A 26,486-nucleotide genomic window follows, 5' to 3' on the forward strand; every position below is an offset into this window, starting at 1 on the left:
AGGGTCAAAAACACACGAGCAGCAATGGAACAGTTGCAAATGGTGCCGGTGAGGTTAGGTTTTATGAATAGGGAGTGGGAGATGAGCTAATCCCCCATAAATGAAACAGAAATCATGACTTTAGAGAAAACAGAATGGACTGTGTAACCTCCTGATTGTTTTTGATTAGGTTTTAGATGGAATTAGCATTAAAGCAGGTCACTGCTTACATGAAAATTGGATAGAAAGGGACTGAGATAAGGAAGCAGAACCTAACTGAAAGAGAGACAGCTCAGCAATTAGAGAGAGTGGAAGAGGCAGAGGGAGAGTTGTCCTGTCTCATGACTGGCAAGATGATGCAGGGAACAAGAGACTGGAAGCAAAGGAAACATAAAAGATGACACTGGAAAGGTGGGCAATTGTCAATAAAAAACAGTCTAATTTTTTTCCTAAACGATAAATACAGTCTTGAAGAGCCAGTTCGAAGCTTTTAATTCAGTTGCTTTTGGACGTTAACTAGAAACCGTAGCCTGAGGGCAACTGGGTGATGATTCAGAGCTGTTGTACTTCTGTCTGTGGACAGAGTAAGAAAAACGGCAATTTTTTTCTAGAAAGAAGAGATGCATTTTCTTCCAAACAGAATATACCATCCATTTGGATCTAGATTTTCAGCTGGTGCAAATTAGTGTAATTCCCATACACTATCTCAGATACAAGGCCCTGTTCTACTGCTACTATTCAGACAGAGGAAAAACATCAGAGAAACTACCAAGAATATAACAGCAGACATGCTGCTTGAATGATGACAAATTTGTTCAAGAAAATCTAGGTCTGTATTGTGTTACCCAAGGGGAAGGGTCAAACAAGAATTTCACAGAATTTCTCATGCAGATGAGTTCTGAAAGAAGTGGTTTACTCCCACTTCCAAGTGAAACTGAATGTCATGACACGGAGACTTTCCACAGAAAAGAAATTCAAAGTGTTGACCAGATTCACCGACTAGCAATCCATATTGAACTGGTCATGGAAAGCTGCACCACTGCCAGATTCCAGGTCAGGAGGGAGAGAGGAGATGAGGCAGGGGAAGTTTCTGTAAATACGAATACAAAATCTTGCAATAAAAATCCTGCAGTACAATCATGGCAGACCCTTTTCCCTCAGCTTTGGAAAATGATCCTGGGATTATTTATCAGCTCAATGGGCACTTCCTTTAAAGTACCAGCAGAAGAGGAAAACCACTGCAAATGACATGGTACAGCATGATCTTTTAGTTAGCAAGTAATGCCAAGTGCAATTAGTAAGTAATCTGCAGAACATGTAATTAAGATGCAGCCCTACAGTTTGGGCTCAATTTCTCCATTAGGCTGCACAAATACTGCACAAGGCAACGGGGAAGACGAGGGTTTTTTTTATTATTATATTTTTTTAAATACAAAGTGCTATCAAAATAAGAACTTACTGAATTAAGAACTAAACCTTTTGAAATCTCGTCTCTAAAAAATTTATTGCCAATGTTCCCAAACCACTTTACATGACAATTGCTTCAAAAGAAATCCCAATGATATGAAAGGGAGTGAGAGACACCTGGGAAGGGGGATGGGAAAGCATATTAATTTTTAATGCTGTTTTTCAGATGTGTTCTCTCTCTTCTTCGAAGCACTCAGGAAAGACAACCAGTTTCTGACAGTTTTGAAACCTGAAGATGCTGCCTCCCTCTTCTAGAAAAGACACTGGCAGGTATCAGCAATCTGAGTTTTTTCTCCACTAACGGGTCTGCGGTCCCAACAGAGGCAGGTGCTGCCCCTTTGCCAGAAGCTGGATAATACAGCATGTTCAGTCATTTCAAGCTGTCATCCTATGAATCAGCAGGTTTCCAACCAGACATGTCCAACACAAATGTGGAAGCCATTGCTCAGAACATGTAAGGTCCAAACACATGTGGCAGGGACAGTTTGCGGTGGATCAGGGTGACAAGCTTTGCCTGGCACAGGGTATCAGAGAGAAGGTGGCTCAGAAGAGGGGATAAGATATATACCTGGCTTGGTAACAGCATGAGGAGATGGCTGACCAGCTATAGGAGGGGAATTTCCACAGGTTTGGGTCAAAGGGATCATGAAACAAGAAAACCATGTACAATGATCAAATGACAAGCTCTCCTTACGAGTAAAGGCTTCTAGCACTACCTGAACTAAGTGAGATGCCTCAAGCTATAGCATGGCTGCTCTGGAGAGTTGTTCACCATTCACTGCAGCCCAAAGATGAAAAGTCAACTCTGCATCCAACCTGGCGCTGAGCCTTCCCAGCCCCAGCAAAGGGAGTGTGCTGTACCACCATCTGTCCTGCGCAGGATGAGGGCCAGGCTGAGCTGAAAATGTGCTGAGGCTATATGGTTTCTTGGTCCCCTCAGGGCTGGTGGGATCAGGGCACCAGACCATTTAATGGCTTGCTCTAACGGAAAGGTGAAAGACTCTGAGGAACATCTGTGTGCACAGCACCCTGCCCCTGGCTGTGCACCCCACACCACGCCTGAGTGCTTTGCACAGCCCAGCCCAGTTGCTAGCAGGAGGACAGTGCAGGACCTATAGTCCACCTGTCCTTACTTAAAAGCGCGAGAAACAAAGCACATTAGCCTCTAGATAAGAATATCTGGACTGTACTGTCATCAGGCATACCTTGTCCTTTTACTTTAGGAAAAGAAATCCTGCACCAGCCTGCTGCTCAATCTGGCTCCTTCTGTAAAGGCTTTTCTTATTCACTTCAGTGAATAAACGCCTCTAGTCAGCACACCTTTTTTCTAGTCCTCCTCCCTGCACATGCTTACCTTTTGAGCGTTACAGAAGTGACTCAGTATCTCTTTCCCTCTAAGGAATGGGAAAAGTCTGCACAGTGGGGTACTCATCTGGGACTCAGGAGGTCTGATTTAAGGCCGCGCACTCCCGACAGCCTGTTGAGAACCTGATCATGGACATGTTCCTTATTCTGCCTCAATTTCCCTACCTGCAAAATACAACTAATGATGCTGATTTCTTTAGCATAATACTTGATCTGCTGTCCGTAAATAGCACTCGACTTCAATGAGAGTAATTTTTGCCCCAGAAAACCAAAGATAGACAATACAGGCCACAGAGCCCAATACATTCTCCATGTGTTTTGGCTTCTGCCAGGAATCTTCTGAGTACACGGCGCAACTGCCGAGAACAGATCTCAGGTCACAAACACCCTCTTCCTAAGTCCCAATAAATCACATAATGCTGTCTGAGAAAGATTACTCTTAGCAGGTGTTCTCATCACCTATTGTCTATTCAGTTGTCACAGAAAGGCTTCAGCTCATACTGCAAGTATCATCAGCACAATCAATATTGTGACTCTGTGGGCTGTTTAGGTGAATTCACGCAGCGATCCAAAGGCTAACAAATAGAGCGCTCCTCTGGCAGGGAGGGAGATGGGAGGAGGAAGTGACACTGATTAATTTGTGATCGTTAATAATGTTTTTAAGTCTTGCAAACAAAGATAATGATATGGGTAATCAACTGTCTTACTCCAGGGTATAAACTGATCATCTACTGGGATAAAATGGGAATTCCTATAACACACATTTTCTTGTCCATTGTAAAGTCACTTGATGGCATTAGCAGATTGATCATTTTCTCACAAAGTCCCAACTATTCATTACTTCCAGAAGGCTTTGAAATTAGATCAGATGATACAGGAATGCAAGTCACTACAGCAAATGCCAATATCTTCTCAATCATTTTGGTTTCCTAACTTAATAATTATATTTGTAATTTTTGTTCTCAGATCAAGTTCTAAATTTTACTTTCCTTTCTGTATGCAGTCATTATTTTCACAGATTCATTTTAATTTCATGGCTTCTATTTTGAGGAGTCCTTATGTAGGTTTACACACTGCAGTTTGCACAGCTCCATGAGCGAGGACAGTGCAATGAACTCACAAGGACATATCAGACCCTTGCAGTAAACTCCATAGCCAATAATAAAGCCAGTCACACCACAAACAGATATTGCAACAAACATAAAAATAAAGGAAAACTGGAATGCGAGATAAAACCACAACTGGGACAACAATTAAAACCTACCAGTCCTTTCTAGGTATGTAATGGTACCTACGCAATTTGGATAAACCAGGCTTTGAAATCTGCTCTCCAATCTTTCAAAAACCCTGCAGTTTTGTTAGGCTTGAGAGTATTCACAGGCTGGCTGATCAGCCCTTGTTCCCAAAAGATGTGAAGATATACAAGGATAGAGTCCAGAATCCTTTGCCACAACAGCCCCTGTACATGATTCCTTCTGTTGTTTTCTGCACTGGAAGCTGCAGTTTGGATTTAGCTTTCTACAGACCTTTGGTGAAATCTTTGCTCCAGATTCCCTCTTCACCAAATCCTCTGTTGAGCTCAGCAGCAGCAGTTGCAGAAGAAAATATGTCAATATGTCTTTTTTCAGGCGGTTTCTTTCTCTTTTTCTCAAGCTGAGTGAAGTGAAAAGAGATCCGTCTGATGGCAGGAGAGTTTGACGGCCACTGCTGGGCCACGGGAATTGACCAACACTGTGCCTGTGTCTTTGCTTTATGCAGGTTGGACAAGAACCTCAATTCCTTGTAGGAAAAAATTTCTTGGCGTTTCTGTCTTCCACTCATCTCTTCTCTTGTTTGCTGAGACTGCCAGCAGGGGTGCCAGCTAAGGCAGCCGAAGCTGGCCCAGCATGAAGAAGGCCAGCTCCTCTGACCACATTCCAGCAAAGGCAGTGTTTTCTATCACCTCTCTGTTTTCGCCTTACCTTTCTCAGCACAGCCACTCAGAGGTGGCAGATCTGCGGCTCCCTACCCCTGAGCAAAGGGTAGAATCTTTCAAGGACATTGTGTCAGCTTGTAATTTTCTTTCCTCTATCAGTTTTTAAATGTGACAGCAAGACTTGAGCAGAAGGCAGCAAATGTTGCCTTCCTTAAAGAGGAAAGATGATAATCACCTTATCAGAAAGTGACAGGAAAATGGCTCTTGGCTCCCATGTAGTTTTGAAGCTAGTGGGAGCTTGGACCTTCGGAGCTGTTGTCTCACACTCCATCTACTGAATCTCTTCTAAGAACTAATCAGAATCTGTCCACGTTGCCTTCACACCTGTACAAACTTTTCTCATGCCTTCCATAAGTCAGACAGTTGTTTGGAATAAGAGTTAACTCATGGAACTCCTGGCCACACAATAATGTAACTGCTAAAGGGATTTAGGGGGAAAAAATCTCAAAAAATAGAAAAAATCATGAATGTCTTAGAAATATAAAGCATACTATACTTGGCCAAGAAAGTCCCTTATTTGCAAATCTCTGCAAAGGAGAAAAGTGTACAAGGGAATCATAATTTTAATTTGTTTTAATATGTATTTTTAGCATCCTCTGCTTGCCACTTTTGGAGCATGGAACTGAACTAGAGGGACCTCTGGTCTGACTTAGTACGGCCTATGCTCTTAATGCTCTCTTTTTCCCCTCAAACCTCTCTTGACATCCATCTCACCTTTTCCGACATTTCTCAATTATTTATTCATTCTGCCCTACCTTTCTGCCACCCAGTGATCGATTGCCAGTAATTTTGTGGGTCTCCTGCAAAAAAAATGCTCCCACTTCATCTCCGGAAAAGCCGCATGGCCATGTAAACGAGAAGGTGTTAGAAAGGTCCAGGGTTCATAACCTATTCATTTGCAACTAGGAACATTATCTTACATACACATAGCCAGTCACAGCAATGTTGGCAGACCAGCTTGTACTAAATCCTCTCACTGAAAACGTTGACACTCGGTGATGCATACACAGATATATATGGATCATTTAGTATACATACATAGAAATGTGTATATATATTTATATACACACATATGGGTGTGTCTACGTAAATATCTATTTATCAGCACTGACAAACTTAACGATTCCCATCTATAAATGAGTGTCTGCACACACACACAAGTATCAAGTCTGCTAAAATGATAGCAAAGCTTTGCAGGGCTGTGAAACAAAAAGGTTTTTTCTCTTTATGTAGGTTTGGAGAGATGTTTAGCACAGGAGATGAAGTGGCAGGGGTAATAATTATGAGTCAGAGCTGGAACAACATAAAGCCCTTCTCTGGATCCACAAAATCATCTTGTCTCTGATTCGAATGGTACAGATTAGCAACTCTCTCGAGCAAATACTACTTCTGTTTGGATATATCACAATTGACTAGAAGGGGAATATACACTGATTTCTTTCGCCTAGTGGACAACCTCAGGCAAGTAACATGCTGTGCCTACAGCTTGTCAACACAGAAGTGTTAGATGTGACTCATTAGAATGTGAAATCATTAAACAATATACTGATCACCAGCGAGGGCTAGAAGTTGGGAAACTGTAGATTCAAAAAGACTAGTGCTTTTTAGGGTCTCATTTGGGGACCCATTGGGTCATCTAAAACCAAGCCTAACCCATCATCCTTATGTATTTGATTTATTTTCCTAAAGGACCCTTTGTTTTCTATAGCTGCTTTCCTCACAACTGCACCAAACGCTGCAACGTGCTTTGGTACACATCTCTTGAAGTGCTGTGACACTAAAGAAGTTGAACTGACCATCTTGTTAGATGAGACAAGTGTCAAAACAACAACAGAAGCAACTGCAGAATTTGATGACCAGCCAGGAATGGAGGGTGAATTCGCCTTGGTTAGGCAGTAGCTCCAAGTTAGACCAGCTCACACAGTCTCGTGATACTTCCCCCTCTGCGTCACAAAACTACATTCTTAGCAGAGCCCACTCAGCTGTGATTGTAAGGAAATAATTCATCTTGAACTCTCATAGCCATATGAAATACAAAATCCTTGTATAATTGAGGTTGGAACAGACCTCTGCAAGACATCTTGTCCAATTCTCCACTAAAAGCAGCTCCTGATTCAAAATACCTTAAGATATTCAGAATCATATAACGCCCCTATATGCAAATCTACAGATTTTAGCATTCTAGTTAAGTTCTTTAAGACTGTCTTAGGACATGTATACAAAGCACAGAAGATCCAAAAAGCCTAGGATGCTCATACAATACAGACAGATACTGCAACTGCTCACGTAACAGCCAGGAAGTGGTATGAAATTCTGTGCTAAAACTGCTGCTGCTTCCTACAGCCCAGAGAGCCTCTCACAGGACATGTCACAAAATGAAGGCTAGGAGTAATAGTCACTCTACTGATATACTGATTTTAATAGGATAGCATTATAATAATATTGTTAATAATGCAATATGTTAATAATAGTTGGAGTATGGTGACTATTTAATACACATTCCCCTCAGAATATTGTTTTTTGGAAGTAGTTGAACACAGATCAGTTTGATGCAAATCAATGGAAGAAATTTTCCCCTAACAGGAATCAGCTGAGACCATGAGATGAAATATTTTGCATTTTCCAGGATGAAATACAAATCTTTAAAAGCCACTAACCTACCCAGTGTGGCGGTACACAAATATGAGCACAGTCTTGGTCTGCCTGCCTCAGCCCTGCCTCTACTCTAACAGCTCTGATTGTTCTCATCGTCAGCGAGGGGATACTAACCCCAAGCTATTGTGCTCCTGTCACCAGTTTCTTGAAATCATTGGAATTTCTACCCACAAAGACAAACTCCATGTACCTCCAACCACCATGTGTTATCTTGGTTCAGAGGACGGCCAGTAGCCACAGAAAGGCATTGATTTCTTCTCAGCCAAAGCTTCCATAAGCTCAGCATGATCCTAAACTGCCCTTATAGATGAGTTCACTAAAATTCCCATTGTGAGAAATACCTAAGTGATCTGCATAGAAATGGTTTGCATACGGGCTTTATAAATGGGCTCTTTCCTCTTCAGTTCCTTTAACGCTGCAGATAGGAATTTCTCTAAACATTTATGGCAAGTATCATGTGACATTTCTTTGCATTGCTTTTACAGACTCTTAAGAATAGCTTTAAAAATTGCTAATGAAGACATTAATAATAAAAATGATACCAATAACGATAGCTATAATAATAATAATACACCTGCAAAGATTTCAAAAGAGTCAGCTCTCAACAAAGCTGATATACAATATTCAACAAAATAACTCACTTCCTACATTCTCCATCAAAAGACTACAGAGATATAAGCAACAATAACCTTAGCTTTAAAACGCATCTTTCACCTCGAAAGAAAACTGCATTGATTTATAAAGTAAATGGGCTAAATCCAGGGCTAGGTGAAACTGATTAGCTCCATCGATTTCAATGAAGGTGCTGATGTGCAGATTTATTTGAGCTCAGATCTGTCTCTCTGCATGTGTGTGTGTCCGTGTCTGCATGTGTGTGTGGTTGGAAAGCAATACACTACGCGCATTGCACAAAGAATTTCACAGAAAAAACACCATATTAACCAACACAGAAAGTGACACATTATTGCTGCATTTGGAGAAAAAAATGTGTAGAGTAAATAGAAGGCAGGCTCTAATCTTTAGCTGAGGATTGGCGTATATTTCCTCAAAAGGATGTTCACAGCAGTCTTGTGAAAAGGCTCACAGGTATATCATATGTTGTTGTGTTTTGTGCTTTGCAAAAATAGGGGAAATATTTGCAGATAGCAAGGCAGCAGATGCACAGATATATTCTTCAACACAAACAAGTACTCCACTTTTATGAAGAAAAAGACAAAGCCAAGGCATGATTTTGGAGTAAAGCAAAAACTAGCAACCCTGCCAGAATTGATATCACCGCTACTCTGACAAAATGTCAACAGCTGCCTGTGACATAGACACAGAGGCTGCCTCATTCTGCCTGTTTGGGAAATAAACTTAAGGGTGTTGCTCCTATGTTTTATAGGCATAAAGGATAATCATAATTACTTTGTCTGGCTTTCCTAGGACACATGAGCACAGGAGATATAGATGAGCTATAAAGGAGTTGGCTACACCTTCCTGATCCTGTCAAGACTACAGCACGAACATGCTGCTTCTGTCATGGCATAGATGGCAAAGAAACCAGCTCAAATGACCCTTTGCCAGAAGAGGATTTTCCCCCAGCCTCTTTCTTGCGGCTAAAGTGAGCTCAGCTGCAAGTGCTGACCGCTCTTCACCACAGAGTTGCTTCTGTTTGTGTAAGGCTGATGTAGGTCTGGTTTTTGAAAGGCATACCAACACAAATCACACAACCCAGTTGGAATAATTTCAAATCACGAGCAGAAATGCCCAAGAGACACAACTGTTATCTGATCCAAGCTTCCTCAGAAACTGACGACAAGCATATCCAGCCGTCTACTCTTCAGTCTGTCACTACCTGTAACACCAGCAATGAGATCTACCTATGCATTTCTGCCACATAAGTAGGCAGATGGACTGAAGCCTAGAAGAAAACGCACTGGGCCTGAATCTCTTTTCTCTTGCAAGTAGTGAAAAACCGCAGAAACTTTAGGTTCAGAAAGCAGGAAACACAAACCAACTGCAAGGTGAAATTTGTAGCATATCTCCTGCCCCCAAGTTGGTGTGCTGCAACAGTGTCTGATGTGATTAACCAAAGGCACTCCTTCATGCCACTGCAGATATGCTTTGCAGGCGTGCCTCAGCTAAAGGCATCCTAGCCACCTCGTTTTCCGATCCTCTTCAGAAAGCTGTTCCAGCCAGCTCAGAGAAAACACAGGTAAGAAGACGCCTCTGCAAGCAATGAAGGCAGCACATCTAGTCCTTGCTTTGTTCAGGATCCTAGAGCAGAGCGCTCTGATCTGCTTTGTGCAAGAAGTCAGACAACTCTTTGAAGATGCCTGTGAACTTAAAAAGTTCCCTCTCACCCCTGGCTGTTAAACTCAGATCCTGGCCTGTTCTTGGGACAACATTCCTCCAGCAATTCCACCAGCCTTACCCAGCACTTCAGCACTCTTGGGAGGAGGAAGGTCCAAGCACCTTCAGTGCCAGCTCAGGCTCTTTCTTCCATGGTATGGGTGAATCAAAGCGTACTACACCCCAGACCAGAAAGGTTATGCTGAGCTCAGATCTGCATATGAATACTGAGAACGCATTTAGCTTGAGCTAAAACCAGAGGTATAGCCCACAATGCAGACAGCAAACAACGAGGTTTGAGGATATTCATACTCAGCAGCAATCTCAAAAGACAGTCAAGCTGCACAACTGGAGCAAGCACAGAACTATCGTTAGATGAAACCATACTCTGAAGAGCAATGCAGTCTCTGGGCCACCAGATCCAAGCAACACAATCTCAGCAGCATTTATGAGAAGAGACCTCTGCATGTCACTAGTCCAAGCTCTCACTCCAAGACAGAACCATCACCAACTATACATCAGTGCAGGTGTGGCTCCATCTAGCCAAGGCTTGAAAACTTCCAGGGATGGTGATATCACAAATTCTTTGTAACCTGACCAGGGCTACATCACTTCCCAGAGAAGCAGATTTACATATTCTCCTATCTGAACTCCTTAGCTACAGTTTGGGACCATCTCTCATTGTTATACTCCCTGCCACTACTGGGAAGAGTTTGATTCCATCATCTGTTTGCTGCATGACGCATGGACAATCCATCTGGGTCTGTGACCAACAGCAAAAACCACAAAACAGCACCATGTCTTCATGCAACACTACACATGTAGCTACACAATGCTGCACTGCACACCATGAGGCTCACCATGCACTTGAGGGTCTCCATGCACCACTTCTGCCATCACATTTTAAAAAAGTTAAGAGCTGCTATACTTACGTCATTATCTGGGTCTCTATGCCAGGGTCTACAAGGGATCCATCCACAAAAAGTGGTGTTGATGTGAAACTGTATTTACTCCAGGATCTTCCCTCATCAAAACTCACCCTGGGATAGAAGCAGACAAGATTTATACACATAAAAAGACTTCCTCTAGAGTAATTGCAGCAATTAAATATTGGCTAAGGTCTGCAAGCTCCAGCAGCTAGATTTATGGACAAGCACCAATCTTTGCCATTTCCCAGCCCACTAATTCATGCTCTTGTGTACTTTGAAAGATCAAAGCCTTAAACAGTGAAAACACTGGCAATAAGGACATGGATATACTTGATCCAGCTGCACATCAGACCTCAAGGGATCAAGGGGCATTGCCAAGTCCTGTTTCTGGATCTGCAATAACACCTCACATGAGGCTTCACTCAGAGCATAAGCAGCCCTGGCCTGAACGCAAGAAAATTGGTGTCTTCACCACAGGACATTTTGACCCATGCACGTATCATTGCCATATGGCATTAGCTACAATCTCCAACTCTATTAATACTTTGCATGTCATCTCAGAGGTGGTCTCCATTTCACAGAGGGGTAGAGGAAGGAAGCTGAACTGAGCCACAGTCAGTGGTTGGTCTAGGTGCTCTTTCAGTGTTACAGATGTAATGCAAAATTGTATGCTGGTTTAAAATTAAAGAATTTCCCTTCTTAGAGGCTGAGAATGTTCACACTGTCAGTGACCAGTCAGGGTAATTCAGTGGCTTTTCATCATCTGTCTCTACCCACAACCACTGCACGCCTTACCTTCTGGTTTTATCAAAGAGCACATGTATCCTGTTTCAGTTGACAGGGTCTTGATTGAATTATGGTACCACAGGCTTTTAAATTAGCAGAGGATGGCTAGCAAACCCATCTCTCAGCTACACACCAGCAAACTCTCTCTCTCTGATAACTACAAAGGAGTAGGTGAACGAACAAAGTGGCCACACCAGCAGACAGACTAGGTCAGTACTCTGGTGGCCTGTGCCTTAGTGTTCCTTCCCAGCCTCCCTCATGGTCTTCCCTCACTCCATCCATGGCCCAGGAGCTCCACTGACACCATAGGAGTGCCAGGCTCCAGCTCTGTCAAAGCCCTGCCCAGTCATGGCAGACAGCCCTGACACACAGGCGGATGCCCCAGACTGGCCCTGCGCACCAGCGAGGTGCCCGACACCCAGCGCTGAGGCTGCCCCACTCCTGGCCGGGGTGGTGGGATGGGCACTGGCTGCCAGATCCTGCCCTGCTGTCCCAGGGCCCTCGGTCAGCTCCTGGCTTCCCAGCTCTCAAGGAGCTTCCAGCCCCGACATCACCCTGATAGTCTGTGCCCACAATAGTGCAGAAAACAGCCAGAGGAGGGTGTGGGCATCCAGCTGCTACTGCAGCAGGAAAGACAGTCAACATGCAGGCTGTCAGCATCCAGCTCCCTGAGCTGCTGCTCATGAACAGTTCAGAAAGCAACCAAGGTTCTTCCTCTGCCTCCAGACCCTCCACACAACCACTCCTGCACAATTTCTGCCTAGAATTTCAGCTCCAAATTATACCAGCCAACGAAGAACAAACAGAGAAGCACAAAGGTTTATTGGCTGTAAAATTATTTGATCCTCTCCCAGCAGGGTCATTAGAGTTCTCTGTAATTCTGCGAGGTACCTAGGCTGTGAAAGCTGACAGATTACTCTTGATAGATGTTACCAAAGAGACAATCATGGCACAAACTTCTTTGAACAGCAGGAAAGACTTCTCATTTTAGAGTGAGCATAAAAAAGCAGCTTGCCTTATTTTCCAGGTGAGAAATGTTTGGGGTGGGGGATGCATGTGTGTGTGCACATATGCACACATGCATCTGAGCACCTGGGTTTGTCTGAGAGGGTCTTGCTGGAAACTGAATCTTCCCCACTCCCAAGCATCAGGGACACTTTCTGAGATGTCACCAAAGGATCAGGAGGCCAGTGTAACATGTATTACAAACAATGAGTTACACCAACCTCAGATCTCTCACATGGAAAGCCAAGGCTTGCAGTCACCATTGCCTACACAGCTGCCTCTCACAGCACCTAGCAAAACACCTTCACCTGACTCACAATGCACATCTGTCAGAACAGGAAGCTGACTATAGACCAAAGACAGAAAGCTGGGACTACAGCAGCATACAAAAAGCTTATCTGCCCCAAATCTATTTATTTAAATGTATGTATCTTCCCACACACCTGTGCATTTGTATGCTGTTCTGCTTGCATGCTTATCTATCTAAATAGCATTTCAATTTCTGAGGAACAGCATGCTTCATTAGCTTAGCTAAAGTTCTCTTGGCTTTTCAATTATCCGCCCCTCTTTTCTCCAGGATGAAACTTATTGTACAATGTCTCAGCCTGAGAACTAATAGATATACATGTACCCTTTAATCTATTCCACTCTTGCCCATAAAACAGGTGCCTACTGAGGCAATATGAAGCAAATTCCAAAGTCCCTAAGGGTACAATTTTGGAGGAAATCTGTTGGAGCTGATTGATAACAGCTCTAAATCACTACTTATTTAATAGAGTGGGTGGGGCACTTAAAAGTACTGCACATGCCATTTCATGAGACCTAGTGGAAAAGGAGAATATCTGAAAGGAACCTCTGCAAAGCAGACAAAGGCGAACTGGGATCTCGGCTCCTATGGAAAGTCAACCTGTGACCAAAACTTTTCCAGCATCTAAGCACGGGCACTCGTACATAATGTGCTTCTTACATCCAGAGCCTTCACAAGATAAGATGCAATTAAAGCAGTTGAACTTGGCTTGAAGAATACAGTCATAAATGGTTAGTACATAACTTATAGCTCTTTCAGTAAGTGGGTCACCTTTCACTCTTCCAAAGCTCAACTTGTCACAGCCTAATGTACCTACTGCTGGTGACACCAACCCTTGGCTAGTACACACTTCTCTTGCCTTGGTTCATACTTGGTTTGGTCTAAAGACTTGGACATGATCTTGATGTCCTCTTTCCTGAGGGCACTTCAGGTATAGTCATGACTGCTGAGTTACCTATCAGAGGCAAATGTTTCTAGTTACACAACAACACATTCTAACCACAGACAGAAAACTAGTCTGCTGGAAGCATCATTATGGGTTGGCCCTGTTACTACACTCCTCTATGTGTCCAATTATGGAGGCTGTTGGCAAGAGGATGCTGGCCTAGGCTAACTCCTGGCCCCGATTCAGTACGGCTAAGTTTATTACGTTATGACTGCAACAAGTTTGCTTATGATAAAACAACCAACCTGTTGCCTGAACAGTAGAAAGCAAGACAAACGTCGCAACCCTCATTTTGCATATAATGACTTGCTTGTAATCCACATGGAGGCACAGACCTCTTAGAGAACACTTGGTCCCCCTTTCTCAAGAAGACCCTCAGAAAATTACAAAGTCTTAGGAATATGAGCCCATACATCCTGTGGTTAACAATCCACTATCACACCAAAGCTAAAGGAGTGATTTCTTTAGCTCAGGTGGTAAAGAAACGTGTTCAAATGCAACATATTAAAACTTTAATAGAAATCTATGTTGCAGTCATCTCAGAGTTATCTGTCAGGTCAGGAATATAAAGTCCAGAAGATTTCCATATTGAAAAAGTAGTCATTCATGTTCTTAAGGTACGTTTGGAACATTAGCTTGTGATAGGTAAAGACATTAGTTGCACTAGTTGAGGTATCCAGCTTCTGAATGACTGTAATTTAACTGAAGGATTTTGTACATTAATGACTGAGGTAGAGGAGACCTTAACACCTCATCACTGCTGCCAAACACTGTTGCTTTCTTTTTCTATTTGGCTGAAGGCCACATTTCCTGTTCTGCATGAAGAACATAAGATACACATGTGCTTAGCACCATCAAGCTGAGACACGACTCAGTCTTGCAGATAGGAACACAAAACTTGTGTCTGAAGGCCATTTCTAACTAATTCACTTCTAAACAACATTAGAAGCTGGGTAGGTCAGTCCATTAGCCATGTCTCTCCTTCGCTCAAGATCAGAGACTATAGGTGATGCTAATACACACATTTTCTGTTAGTAAAGGTTAGCTCTAAATTTCAGAATGCCTCTCTAATGCTTAGCTGGTGCAGGAGTGAGAGGGGCAAAGACTAAGGAGAGGATGATTTTGAGCAGTATCTTCAGTGCTTACATTGTTATAACCCATTTACAGCAAAACAGTATCTTAACTGAGAAATCATTTTGCCTTATTCCATCCCCATTCAGTTACCACCACTGCATCTCTGGAAATTGATAGTGGAATCCTATAGGAAACAACAATATCAGCAATGTATCTCTATTGTCCTTATCAACATCTGCTGCCCCCTCCTCTCCTTCCCTTTATCTGTCTTACCAGTTTAAAACCAAATTCTGTAAACAAAAAGCAGAAATGAGGGACACATCCTCTCAGAAATACCTGAAGCACAAAGGATGACTTCTTAACTCAGTATATACGCCTCTGTGGGAAAGAAACCCCACCTAAAGTCTCACAGTACGTGACTAGTGTAGAGAGTAATTCATACGTGTGTGATTATGTATATATAGTCTTTATATTTATAAAATGGTAATCACTGTATTAATCAACAAAACCAAAATGATGGTAAAACGCAGAGAATGATCTCATTTGCTCATTTTGTAGACACTAGCAGATGTTGACCAGGAGATAGATGCAAGAGATATTGGCACCACTGACAGCTCATCCCCATCAGGAAACGTCTCAAAGAAACAAGTTTCCTTACCACATGTGCCGGATAGGCACTGACGTGTGTTTCATGGCCACTAGTGCCCCTCCCCAGTCCAGAAACCACACATTGTATTCCTCCTCGAAGATCTGCAAACGAATCAGGTACTGCATGAATGCTCCACTCCACTGGCAAGGGAAGATTCAGAACAATAGCAAAAGGCTCCACGCTTTCCATCACTCAGCAAAACATACCTGTCTCCAGGAATTTCCACCATCAGAAGAGATGAACACACCAACATCAGTGTAGGAAAGCTCAGGGCCAATATTGCCTGCAACACAAGCAAGTGTCAGAAATTCTTGTATGGATGAATACAGAACTGTGTTTTTCCAGGAAACCAAAAGCACTTGGCCTGACCAGTGCTTCTTTGCTGTTCTTTAGTCTATTCTCATCTACAAACAACACTGTGGTAAGGTAGCAAGATTCGTTTACAAGAGCTGTGCCATTTGAAAATTGACACTGGGGAGAAACAGTATTACCAGCTTATTTTCCCAACAGATAGCATTGCCCATAATTGCAAGCCACCTCAAGCAGGCTTATTCTAGCCAAGGACCTACATACTAGAAAAACTGCGTATGAGACCCCTGCCTGTCTGGTGCATACAAATCACCAGAACGGCAGCAGAATAGTGGTCGCTGTGCTTGGCTACCAGAGATTCCATTCCATAGAGATTTTTCCCTGAACTTAGAGTCTTTGTGCTCTGGCTGGTGAGGTACATCTCTGTGATCTGCCAGTCTTTGTCAAAGGTAAGATAATTACCTCTGTCTCTATCTCTTATGTAAAGGAGAGCATCCAAAGGGAAGTTATTCGTACAGCTGAGTTTAAAATTAAAACCAAGGCCCCACTGAAGACCATGATTATGGGGCTAGAAAGTCTACTCGAGGTTCTGTCAAAATGCTCAAACGCATAACTGTGTAATATCTTGTAATTTCCATTAAGATGGAAACTGTTCTGCTGACAGCCTTACAGAGTGAACTACTCTGCCACTACCAGGCATTAGGGAATGGATGTGCCACACATCAAAGCAATGGAAAGAAAAGTTCAGACATTGACCTCAACCATATAGAGAGAGCACAGCAGAACGCCATTTGGAGACGCTACCTCAGAGCTCGAAACAGTGTTTTTTCCAAGGTCCCTCATCTAAGATAGCAGAGAGAACCTCAAATCTTACAGGAATATATCTTAATACAGAGTTAATTGTGAACTTGGACTAAATCTCCAGCACTCTGAGCATCCATCAATAGTTAGTTGCAAGAGAGATGCCCAATATCAGAAAAACCTGCACATGCTCTGAACAGACCTTATTAGCTTATTTCCCCACACTGCCCTGAGGTCAGCATATTGCTTCTGCTTCCAGAGTTAAAATTTCCACAAGCATCAGGCTAACTGAAAAACACAGATCTGCTCTAAATTAATTTGTTCTTACCTCGCCACTTCCCAAAGCACCCAATGACTCAGGGAAAAGCTACCACAGTCACCCAGGAACTATTTTTCCTGCTGGTCTGTCAAAAGTACCTTCAATTTGTGCTAGCTGGGATTCTGGTGGTATGAACGTCTGTCTCATAGGAAGCAGATATAACACTGACAGATACTCCATCAGAAGGCCTCCCAATGATAACAGCCCACAGCCACCACACTGTGGTCAAACCCATGACTTCTTTATTCAAAGCCCATGAATTGTTAGCCCAATGAGCCACTCTTATATCTTTCCAAATGAGACTGTTTTTAAAGCAGGTGTAATTTCCATGGAAGAAAGGGAGAACTAATATTTTTTCTTCAAAAACATCAAGGGGAAAGGTGGCACTCTTACACATCTACAGCATCAACAAGAGCATAATAAAAACACACTAATGAAAATGTTAATTGAATTTCTGACATTTAATGCTGGAAAATGAGAAATTAAAACCCAGATGCGGGTTGATGTACTCCTGTCACCATCATGGAATCCAACTAGCCACAGTGTTGTGACAACACTGTTTCAAAAAATAATATTTCTGGCTCAGGAAAGTGAGACAATTCAATAAAGGTTTTTCCATCAGTCCTCAGGATGTAGGAAACATCACACTGTTCATCTACCTAATCTTCTTCCCTGACACCAGCAAGAGTCACCAACTGCTTTAGATGAAGATACAAGTAAAACCTGCTGTGGGCAACCATGTAGAAGAATAGTTTATAGGGACATCCAGGTTCATGAGGATAAATCTGCTGTGTCAATCCAAAGGTCTGTTTAGCCCAGCATCTTATCATGAGTGGAAGTCCTCAAGAATTAGAAAATTACTCAAAGGCAAAACCATAAGTTTTATATCATCATATTTTAAATATCAAAACTGGAAAACCAGCTTTCCAAACAGGGATTTCCAGATTGTGGCAAGGAAACAGAGTAAAAAGGTGAGATTCTATTGCTATCACTTCTACCTGTCTGTTTTTCTGTGCAAACCTGTTCATTATTTTCTTCATTCTCTCCACATAGTTTCTTTCAGCTACATAGGTTCAAACCCCACCAAACGTAACTAACTCCCAAACAATTCAAGAGAACTTGGCAGCTGTACAATTAGATACTAAAACATAATTCTTCCCTTTGCAAGAATCTAACCTCTGCCCTCCTATCAAGAGCCTGCATTTCCTATCATTACTGGAAATGTACCACTGTAAATCAGAGAGTAAGACACAGAGAGTTTGAACAGCCGCTGCCTGTGAGAATAAGTTGCAATGCTTATCCTGGAACACATTCACCAACATGGTGAGACATTCCTGTTGTTGTGAAACTGGTTGGTGAAAAGAGATGTGTATATTCCCAACAGGTTAAGTGTTTTATTGTACAAGGCAGTAAGGCAGAAATTATGTTCTTCCTTTTAAAGGTTAATTGTTAAACTGGGAAAGCATTTCCATGCACTGGCAGCCTGAAAAGATCCTCATTTACTAACAATTTAGAACAATGCCTAGAATCTCACTGTCCTGCCTCCTCTATTTACTTCCTAAAAGGTTAAAGAAAAAAGGCTCTGCAATCACAGCATCATGAGTAGGGCTTGCTCCTAAGCATCCATCTAGCAAGTGTTACCTTCTAGGAGTGATTACTCCACTCAGCCATGCATAGGAAGATCTGGAGGTCTAAACTAAATTATCTCACTCCGTTTGGCCTGCATTAGTGAACTGGAAATCACATAGTGTTTCCCTTGTTGAGATATAAATGTCACGAAGGGAACCTGTCTCTCAGATTCTGGCTTAATCTGACAGACACATGGAAGCACAGAAGGACATGAGAATGGAAACAGCTGAAGAAATAGCATAAATTCATATCGGCAATATGCTAACATGACACACTTGCAAACTACTGCTAGGCTGAACGAGACAAAGGAGTTAAAAATGAGGCTTAGAAAGAACAGTTAAGCTATTTGGACATATTTGAGTACATGAAGGAGCCTTCCTGTGAAAAGGCAGGACAGCCTACATGCTTCAGAGGCCAGCCATTCAGAGAGCACTTTGTTAGTCCAGCAGCTCTCACAGAGCTGTGGGCGTTCTGGGTGTGGTTGGTAGCCTCATCCATCCTGATTAGGTTGCACGATGTGTGCACACAGGATCTCCTTCTCTTGGCGTCTCCTTCTCTGGAGATGCTCAAAACCCGCCTGGACACGTTCTTGTGTGATCTAATCTAGGTGGTCCTGCTCCGGCAGGGGGATTGGACTAGAGGATCCTTTGAGGTCCCTTCCAATCCCTAACATTCTGTGATTCTGTGATCTGTAATGGTGTCAGATTAATTACAGTGGGTCAGCCATTGCCACTGTGAAGCATTGTAGCAGGTTGTCATTAAAAAATTGCAACCTGCCAAAGCACTACTTTGCAGAACAACCCACAATAACAATGACCCATGCAGTGTTGACAAAGTGCTTCTAGTTCTGGAGAAATACAGTGTCAAAAGTAGGTGCCATGCACAAGACAAACAGTCATGAAGTCCAGGCTTCACCCGGACGGCTTTGTGACAACTCTGTTTGCTACTCAAAAAGGTGGAATGTATTGTTACCTCCCAGGTGCATAGCCATGATTAGAGGCCCTATTCGCATTCACAGTAAGTCCACCAAACGGGTAGACCTACATTAGCGAGTGGAATGATGTCAGGTGAGAAGAGTTAGCAATGCCAGTTGGCAGTGATCTCTTGCAGGTGTGGGCTTAGACCTGCATATGGGTTCTTGCAGAGCAACAAATACCTCACAGAAATTAACTTTTTTGAAGTTGGAGGCCACATGCCTTCTCCTAGCCCATAGCAAATGGGAGTTAATGTGAATTAGCTCAGCCCTTGCTGAAACAGAGCTGAAACCTTTTACATCAACAGGAAACATCTCATGTATTCTTAGGCTCCCAGTGAGGCATGGGTGAGTGGTGAGAAGGACTTATGTTCTTACCTGTTGCCACAAGCAGTCCAGGAGCTGTCTCTTTGCTGGAAATACTTCCAGAAGTATACGGATTCTCTGAGAGTTGCAGATGTAAGTGCAATGAGCAAAAAGGCTGTTGACAGAAAACAAACAAAAGTCAGAAGCTTTGATATGCAACAGGTTAAATATCAGAGGAATCCCTGGCAGCTGCACACAGATGCTCCGATCCTTCTGAAAATGACCCCTCTTGTTCTTAGCACTGTTACAAATAGCAGCATATGTTCATTTTCTGAATAATCACCATAAAAGTACCTGAGAGAAAGAGAAGCAGGAACACTACATTATAAGCATGTACATCTGCATTTGTTTTTCCCAACAATCGGATCTAGAGCACTTTCCCCAGAAACTTTCTTATTCTGACTTAAGTTCCATAAAAAAACATCAAGACGGTCAAAATTTTCCTTTAAAAATCTATGAAGCTATAGAAAAAGAAAATCTACTTAACTTACTTGATGCCCAACAGGTCAAGAGAAAAAAAGACAGGAAGAGATATTAACCAGTGAAACTCCAGAGAAATACCATTCCTTTGAAACACAGGAGCTCCTGTAAAACGGCTGTTCACTGAATGTTAGTATGGCAGTAAGCCAAACGCAAGGTTTTATCTGTAAATCATTCCCCAGTTTGGAGCATCTGGTCTCTACAGTTCTCCGACTGACAAGAATCCCTCCACCCAGCTTCACTGGAAGTTTTGTTAACCTACTAACTAAAATAAGCAGCTCTGAAAGAGTCAATTGTGCTTTGGAAAAGGTCTGCCACTCACCAGCTGGCAAACTACAGGATCCCTCTTAGACTGGTGTCCGGTGCCTGCAGTAAACGCCAGTCTCTGCCTTTGTTGTAGGTGATGAAAGTCTTGATTTGGTCATCTATTTTCTTGTTAGCCAGGAATAGGCCTTTAATCCCTGCTACCTAGGAAAAATGGAGAAAGATGAAAAAATACATCGGAAGAACAGGCCAAAAGTAAGGCCCATCTGAGCACTCTCAGGAGTAGAAAGTCTCTAAAAAAGCAATAAAGTCATGTCAATTCAGCCTTCAAAGACTATAAATGCATTGCAAGTATATCTTGATGATGACGCCTGCATGACTGAAAGGCCTCTGGAAGAAAAAACTAAGGATGTTCACAAGTAAATCCCTAGGAACAAGCCCACTTTTGGATTACCTTGAGTACTTGCAGATAGGCTGATGATGGGCTTGAAGGTCCAGCATGCACCATGTCACACATGAGCTCTGTGAGCCAGGGGCTATGGTCTGCCCCAGTCCCTCCCCAGATTGCCATAACATAGGAGACAGCGTGTCACATCAGAAGCAGTGTAGGATCTTTTTGTGCCGGTCTTTTTTTTAATTTTACACAAAAGCTGGAAGTCTTGAATGTGCTGAAACACTGATGTTTTTCAAACTTGATTTCTTCACTTTCCTTCCACTCCCAAATTCTGTGAAAATCAACCTAGTTGTTCCAATGTTTGATTTTTGTCAGCAGAACCCATTCCAGCAGAATATAGTCCTGTCAAAATGTCTCCAGGAAGATTTTGTGTTGAGTCTGGTCTCTGTTGCACGGCTGTGGAAGTGAGACAGGAAGAAGGAATTTGCTGAAAATCCTCAACTTCCTGGCAATAGTCAGGATGCAAATCCTACTCTAAAGCCTCTGAATGACACTGCCCTTGGAATGACTGTGAAAATCTCTGTAAGCATTTCACAGTAAAGAGTCTATGATACACAACACCAGGTCTGCTAGCAACACATGGGGTACACCTGTCTCAAAGGGGGAAAAGGATCTTTGCACAGGAGTTAGCAGGGCTCATTGAAAGAGCTTTAAACTAGATTTGACCGGGGAAAGGAATAAAACCAGGCTTGCTAGAGATAAGCCTGGGGGCACCATGCCAGTGTTTGAGGGATGGGGTGCTGACAAGGTCGTTCCATCTGCTGTCTCAGTGGAGGTAGGGAACAGAGATCCATGCAGCAGCAAAGATGCAAGGGTTATTGATGTGTTAGAAACCACAGAAGTGCCTGAGAACGTTCACATAGGAATTAGGGCTTCTCCCCGTGAAAAGGTGGCGGGATCCATAGCCCAACTGAAGTGCATCTATACCAATGCATGCAGCATGGGCAACAAACAGGAGGAGCTGGAAGCCATTGTGCAGCAGGAAAACTGATATAGTTGCCATCACAGAAATGTGGGATGACTCATACAACTGAAGTGCTGTAATGGATGGCTATAAACTCTTCAAAAGGGATAGGCAAGAAAGGAGATGCGCTGGGATAGTTTTATATGTTAGGAAGTGTTTTGATTGTCTAGAGCTTAATGACAGTAATGATAGGGTTAAGTTTTTATGTGTAAGAATCAGGAGGAAGGCCAACAAGGCAGATATCACGATGGGTGTCTGTTATAGACATCCAACCAGGATGAAGAAGCAGACAAAATATTCTATAAGCAGCTGGGAGAAGTCTCACAATCGCTAGCCCTAGTTCTCGTGAGGGACTTCAACTTACCAGATGTCTGCTGGAAATACAATATAGCAGAGAGGAAACAGTCTAGGATGTTCCTGGAATGCGTGGAAGATAACTTCCTGACACGGTGAGTGAATCAATACGGAAGGTGCCTCACTGGACCTGTTGTTTGTGAACGGAAAACGACTTGTGGGTGATCTGATGGTTGGAGGCCGTCTTGGGCATAGCGATCACGAAATGACAGAGTTTTGGAGTCTTGAAGAAATAAGGAAGGAGGGCAGCAGAACTACTACCTTGGACTTCTGGAGGGCAGACTTTGGCCCGTTTAGGAGGCTGGTTGACAGAGTTCTTTGGGAGGCAGTCCTGAAGGGCAAAAGAATCCAGGAAGGATGGACAATCTTCAAGAAGAAAATCCTAAAGGCACAGGAGCAGGCTGTCCCCATGTGCTGAAAGATAGCCAATGGGGAAGAAGACTAGCCTGGCTGAACAGAGGGATTCAGATGGAACTCAGGTAAAAAAAGAGAGTTTATGACCTTTGGAAGAAGGGGCAGGCAACTCAGGAGGACTACAAAGATGTCATGAAGTTATGCAAGGAGAGAATTAGAAGGGGCAAAGCCCAACTAGAACTTAGTCTGGATACTGCTGTAAAAGAAGATAAAAAATGTTTCTATAAATACATTAGCAACAAAAGGAGGGTAAGGAGAATCTACGTCTTTTATTGGATGCAGAAAGGGAACACAGTGACAAAAGATGAGGAAAAGGGTGAAGTACTCAAAGCCTTCTTTGCCTCAGTCTTTAATAGTAAGACCAATTGTTCTCCGAGTACCCAGCCCCTTGAGCTGGAAGGGAGAAGAATGAAGCCCCCATAATCCAAGGGGAAATGGTTAGTGACCTGCTACACCACTTAGACACACACTAGTCTATGGGGCCAGATGGAATCCACCCAAGGGTGCTGAGTGAGCTGGCAGAAGTGCTCACCAAGCCACATCATTTATCAGCAGACCTGGCTAACTGGGGAGGTTGCAGTTGGCTGGAAGTTAGCAAATGTGGCACCCATCTACAAGTCAGCATGGATTTATGAAAGGCAGGTCCTGCTTGACTAACCTGATCTCCTTCTATGACAAGGTGACCCACTTCATGGATGAGGGAAAGGTTGTGGATGTTGACTACCTAGACTTTAGTAAAGCCTTTGACACCATTTCTCACAGCATTCTGCTGGAGAAACTGGCTGGTCATAGCTTGGATGGGCCTACTCATTGCTGGGTAAAAAACTAGCTGGATGGCTGGACCCAAAGAGGTGTGGTGAATGGAGTTAAATCCAGTGGTGTTCTCCAGGGCTCAGTACTGGGACCAGTTCTGTTTAATATCTTTATCAACAATCTGGACACGGGGGATACAGTACACCCTCAGTAAGTTTGCAGACACCAAGTTGGGCAGGAGCATTGATCTGCTTGAGGGTAGGAAGGCTCTACAGAGGGACCTGGACAGGCTGGATCGATGTGCTGAGGCCAGTTGTATGAAGTTCAACAAGGCCAAGTGTCAGGTCCTGCACTGGAGTCACCACAACCCCACGCAATGCTTCAGGCTTGGGGAAGAGTGGCTGGAAAGCTGCCTGGAGAAAAAGACCTGGGGGTATTGGTCGATAGCCAGCTGAATATGAACTAGCAGTGTGTCCAGGTGGCCAAGAAGGCCAAGAGCATCCTGGCTTGTATCAGACATAGTGTGGCCAGAAGGACTAGAAAGTGACTGTCCCCCTGTACTGGGCACTGGTGAGGCTGCATCTCAAATGCTGTGTTCAGTTTTGGGCCCCTCACTACGAGACAGACATTGAGGTGCTGGAGTGGATCCAAAGAAGGGTAATGAAGCTGGTGAAGGATCTAGAGCACAAGTCTTATGAGGAGCGGCTGAGGGAACTGGGGTTCTTTAGCCTGGAGAAAAGAAGGCTGAGGGAAGTCCTTACCGCTCTCTACAACTACCTGAAAGGAGGTTGTAGCAAGGTGAGCGTCGGTCTTTTCTCTCAAGTAACAAGTGACAGGACAAGAGGCAATGGCCTCAAGTTACACCAGAGAAGGTTTAGATTGGATATTAAGAAAAATTTCTTCACTGAAAGGCGTGTCAAGCATTGGAACAGGCTGCCCAGGGAACTGGTGAGTCACCACCCCTGGAGCCTTTTAAGAGATGTGCAGATGTAGTGCTTAGGGACAAAGTTTAGTGGTGGACTTGGCAGTGCTAGGTTAATGGTTGGACTTAGTGATCTTAAAGGTCTTCTCTAACCTAAATGATTCTATGATTCTGCGATATACAACTGGGGAATACAGAGCTTGCCAAGGAAAGGGAGGTGATGCATGTTTATTTTAGCCGGTTTATGACAATAAAGAAATACACCTTTTTTCCATAGGCAAGAATATATATTTAACTAGGTGAAAATCAAATGTAAAGTCTGTCCTTATACTAATCCATACATTATTTTTAAATTTTCTCTCATTGCCTTAAACTACCTGGATTTTTATAAACAAATTGATGATGTGGTTAAACGGGCATTATTCTGGCTGAAATAAATAAATGTATAATCCTAACTTCTATATGTAACTGCAAACACATTTATCCACGCAACAACAGAACTTTCCCAAGTCAGCTTGCAACCATTACTATTAGTATACAAATTAGTTGTTTCTTGCTGGCAAAGCTCTGAGCCCTGAACCTCAGCAGATGTTCCATCCAACAAGTTATGACACACCAAAACCAGAATACTTTGAAGAAAGCAGGAACTGGAATAACTGCTCTGAATGGACTGTTGTTGTCCGAGGCTGAAAGGCCTGGCAGAAGAATAAAATGGAAGATGACTCAGAGTATAAGTTATCTAGTTGTTACCTCTGAGAAAACGGCACCTATAAACTTTTGCTTATAATTCATAAACCGCCCAGTGTTCACAAAGGTGGAATCCACATTCTCTGCCTGCAAGCAGGGGTGTCTAGCTGTCCAAGGAGACAAACAGTATTTTGAGTCTTTCTCTAGACATCTACATTAGGATGAGAAGTACAATGATTTTCGCTTTTGGAAATGCCACACAGCTAGCCAATCGCTGACTTGAAAGCAACAAAAGTTGTCATGCCTATAGTAGAAAGCACTGCATCTATTCTCACACAAATTGGCTCAGCATGAAATCCAGTAAATGCCTCTGGGCTGATCACAAAACAAATGAAGATCCTGGAAGGCTGGTAAAGAGATTTGCACTTGCTTGAACTAGCAAGCAGTTGGTGTTCTTTGTAGGCTGACCTTTACTACATACCTCATAAAGGTCAATGATGATATTCCCCTCCAGTCCTCGACTGCTTTTCACATTTTCCAAGGCCAGGGTGAAGTACACGCCTCGGGTGTCTGAGATATACAGGTTGTACGTGTCGTTCTGGTTCCACTCTTGAACAGCTGCAAACACCTGATTCTCATCTGTGCTGATAATATGCATGTCCTGTTAAAAGAAGACAAAAGGCCTATTACTGAGGATCTCTGTATTTCATTGCCCTTTGGGACATGTAGTAATTACCATGACTTATGAAAGAATGGAGATGGAGCATGAATTATAGGTATGTTAAACAGTTTTCTGTTAGAGCAAGCCAATAAATTACCACCATTGTGACTTTTCTGCATTTCATTTTTTAATGATCACCAGCTGGGCAAAGGGTTTTTGCTTTCTTCATTTTGGGTAGCTTCAAGGAATTTCATCCAGATTCATTTTTATTTATAAATTTGAAAGTCAGTTTATCACTCATGGAAGATTCACAGCCTTGGAGCCTGGAGTCCTCATAGTCACTAAGCATGGTGTAGCACCAGGCTAAAGGCAGTGACAATTTCCATCCACGTGCGGAACTAATGGGCTTGTGCTTCCAACTGGTAAAGAACCAGTTTCAAAAAAACCTGGGAGTTCACATTTATTTGAAGCTGAGGTATAGGGATCAGTTGGAGCTAATGCTGGTAGTGATTTTTAATGACATACTTTTCCATTGAGAGTTTGTATGAGATCTATTATCCAACTATATACAGGTATCAAATAATTCACTCACTAACCTTTGCTGGATTCCTGCTGCTGACCAAGATATGAAGGTCCAGCAAGGGTTTCTCTATTTAGTTTTAATA

At 42.9% G+C, this 26,486-nt stretch overlaps 1 protein-coding gene across 1 annotated transcript in view; it reads right to left on the bottom strand.

Annotated features, from left to right (window-relative positions):
• The window catches only part of SORCS3 (sortilin related VPS10 domain containing receptor 3), a 309,066-nt gene that overhangs the window by 44,937 nt on the left and 237,643 nt on the right, over positions 1-26,486 (bottom strand). Inside the window, 7 exon segments of the mRNA XM_086616318.1 lie at positions 10,708-10,815; positions 15,481-15,572; positions 15,678-15,754; positions 19,881-19,983; positions 20,671-20,693; positions 20,696-20,816; positions 25,642-25,821. Coding sequence (XP_086472444.1) covers positions 10,708-10,815; positions 15,481-15,572; positions 15,678-15,754; positions 19,881-19,983; positions 20,671-20,693; positions 20,696-20,816; positions 25,642-25,821 — 704 coding nt within the window.

The sequence above is a fragment of the Tauraco erythrolophus genome, chromosome 9 (assembly GCF_009769465.1).
Source record: "Tauraco erythrolophus isolate bTauEry1 chromosome 9, bTauEry1.pri, whole genome shotgun sequence".
NCBI lineage: Eukaryota > Metazoa > Chordata > Aves > Musophagiformes > Musophagidae > Tauraco > Tauraco erythrolophus.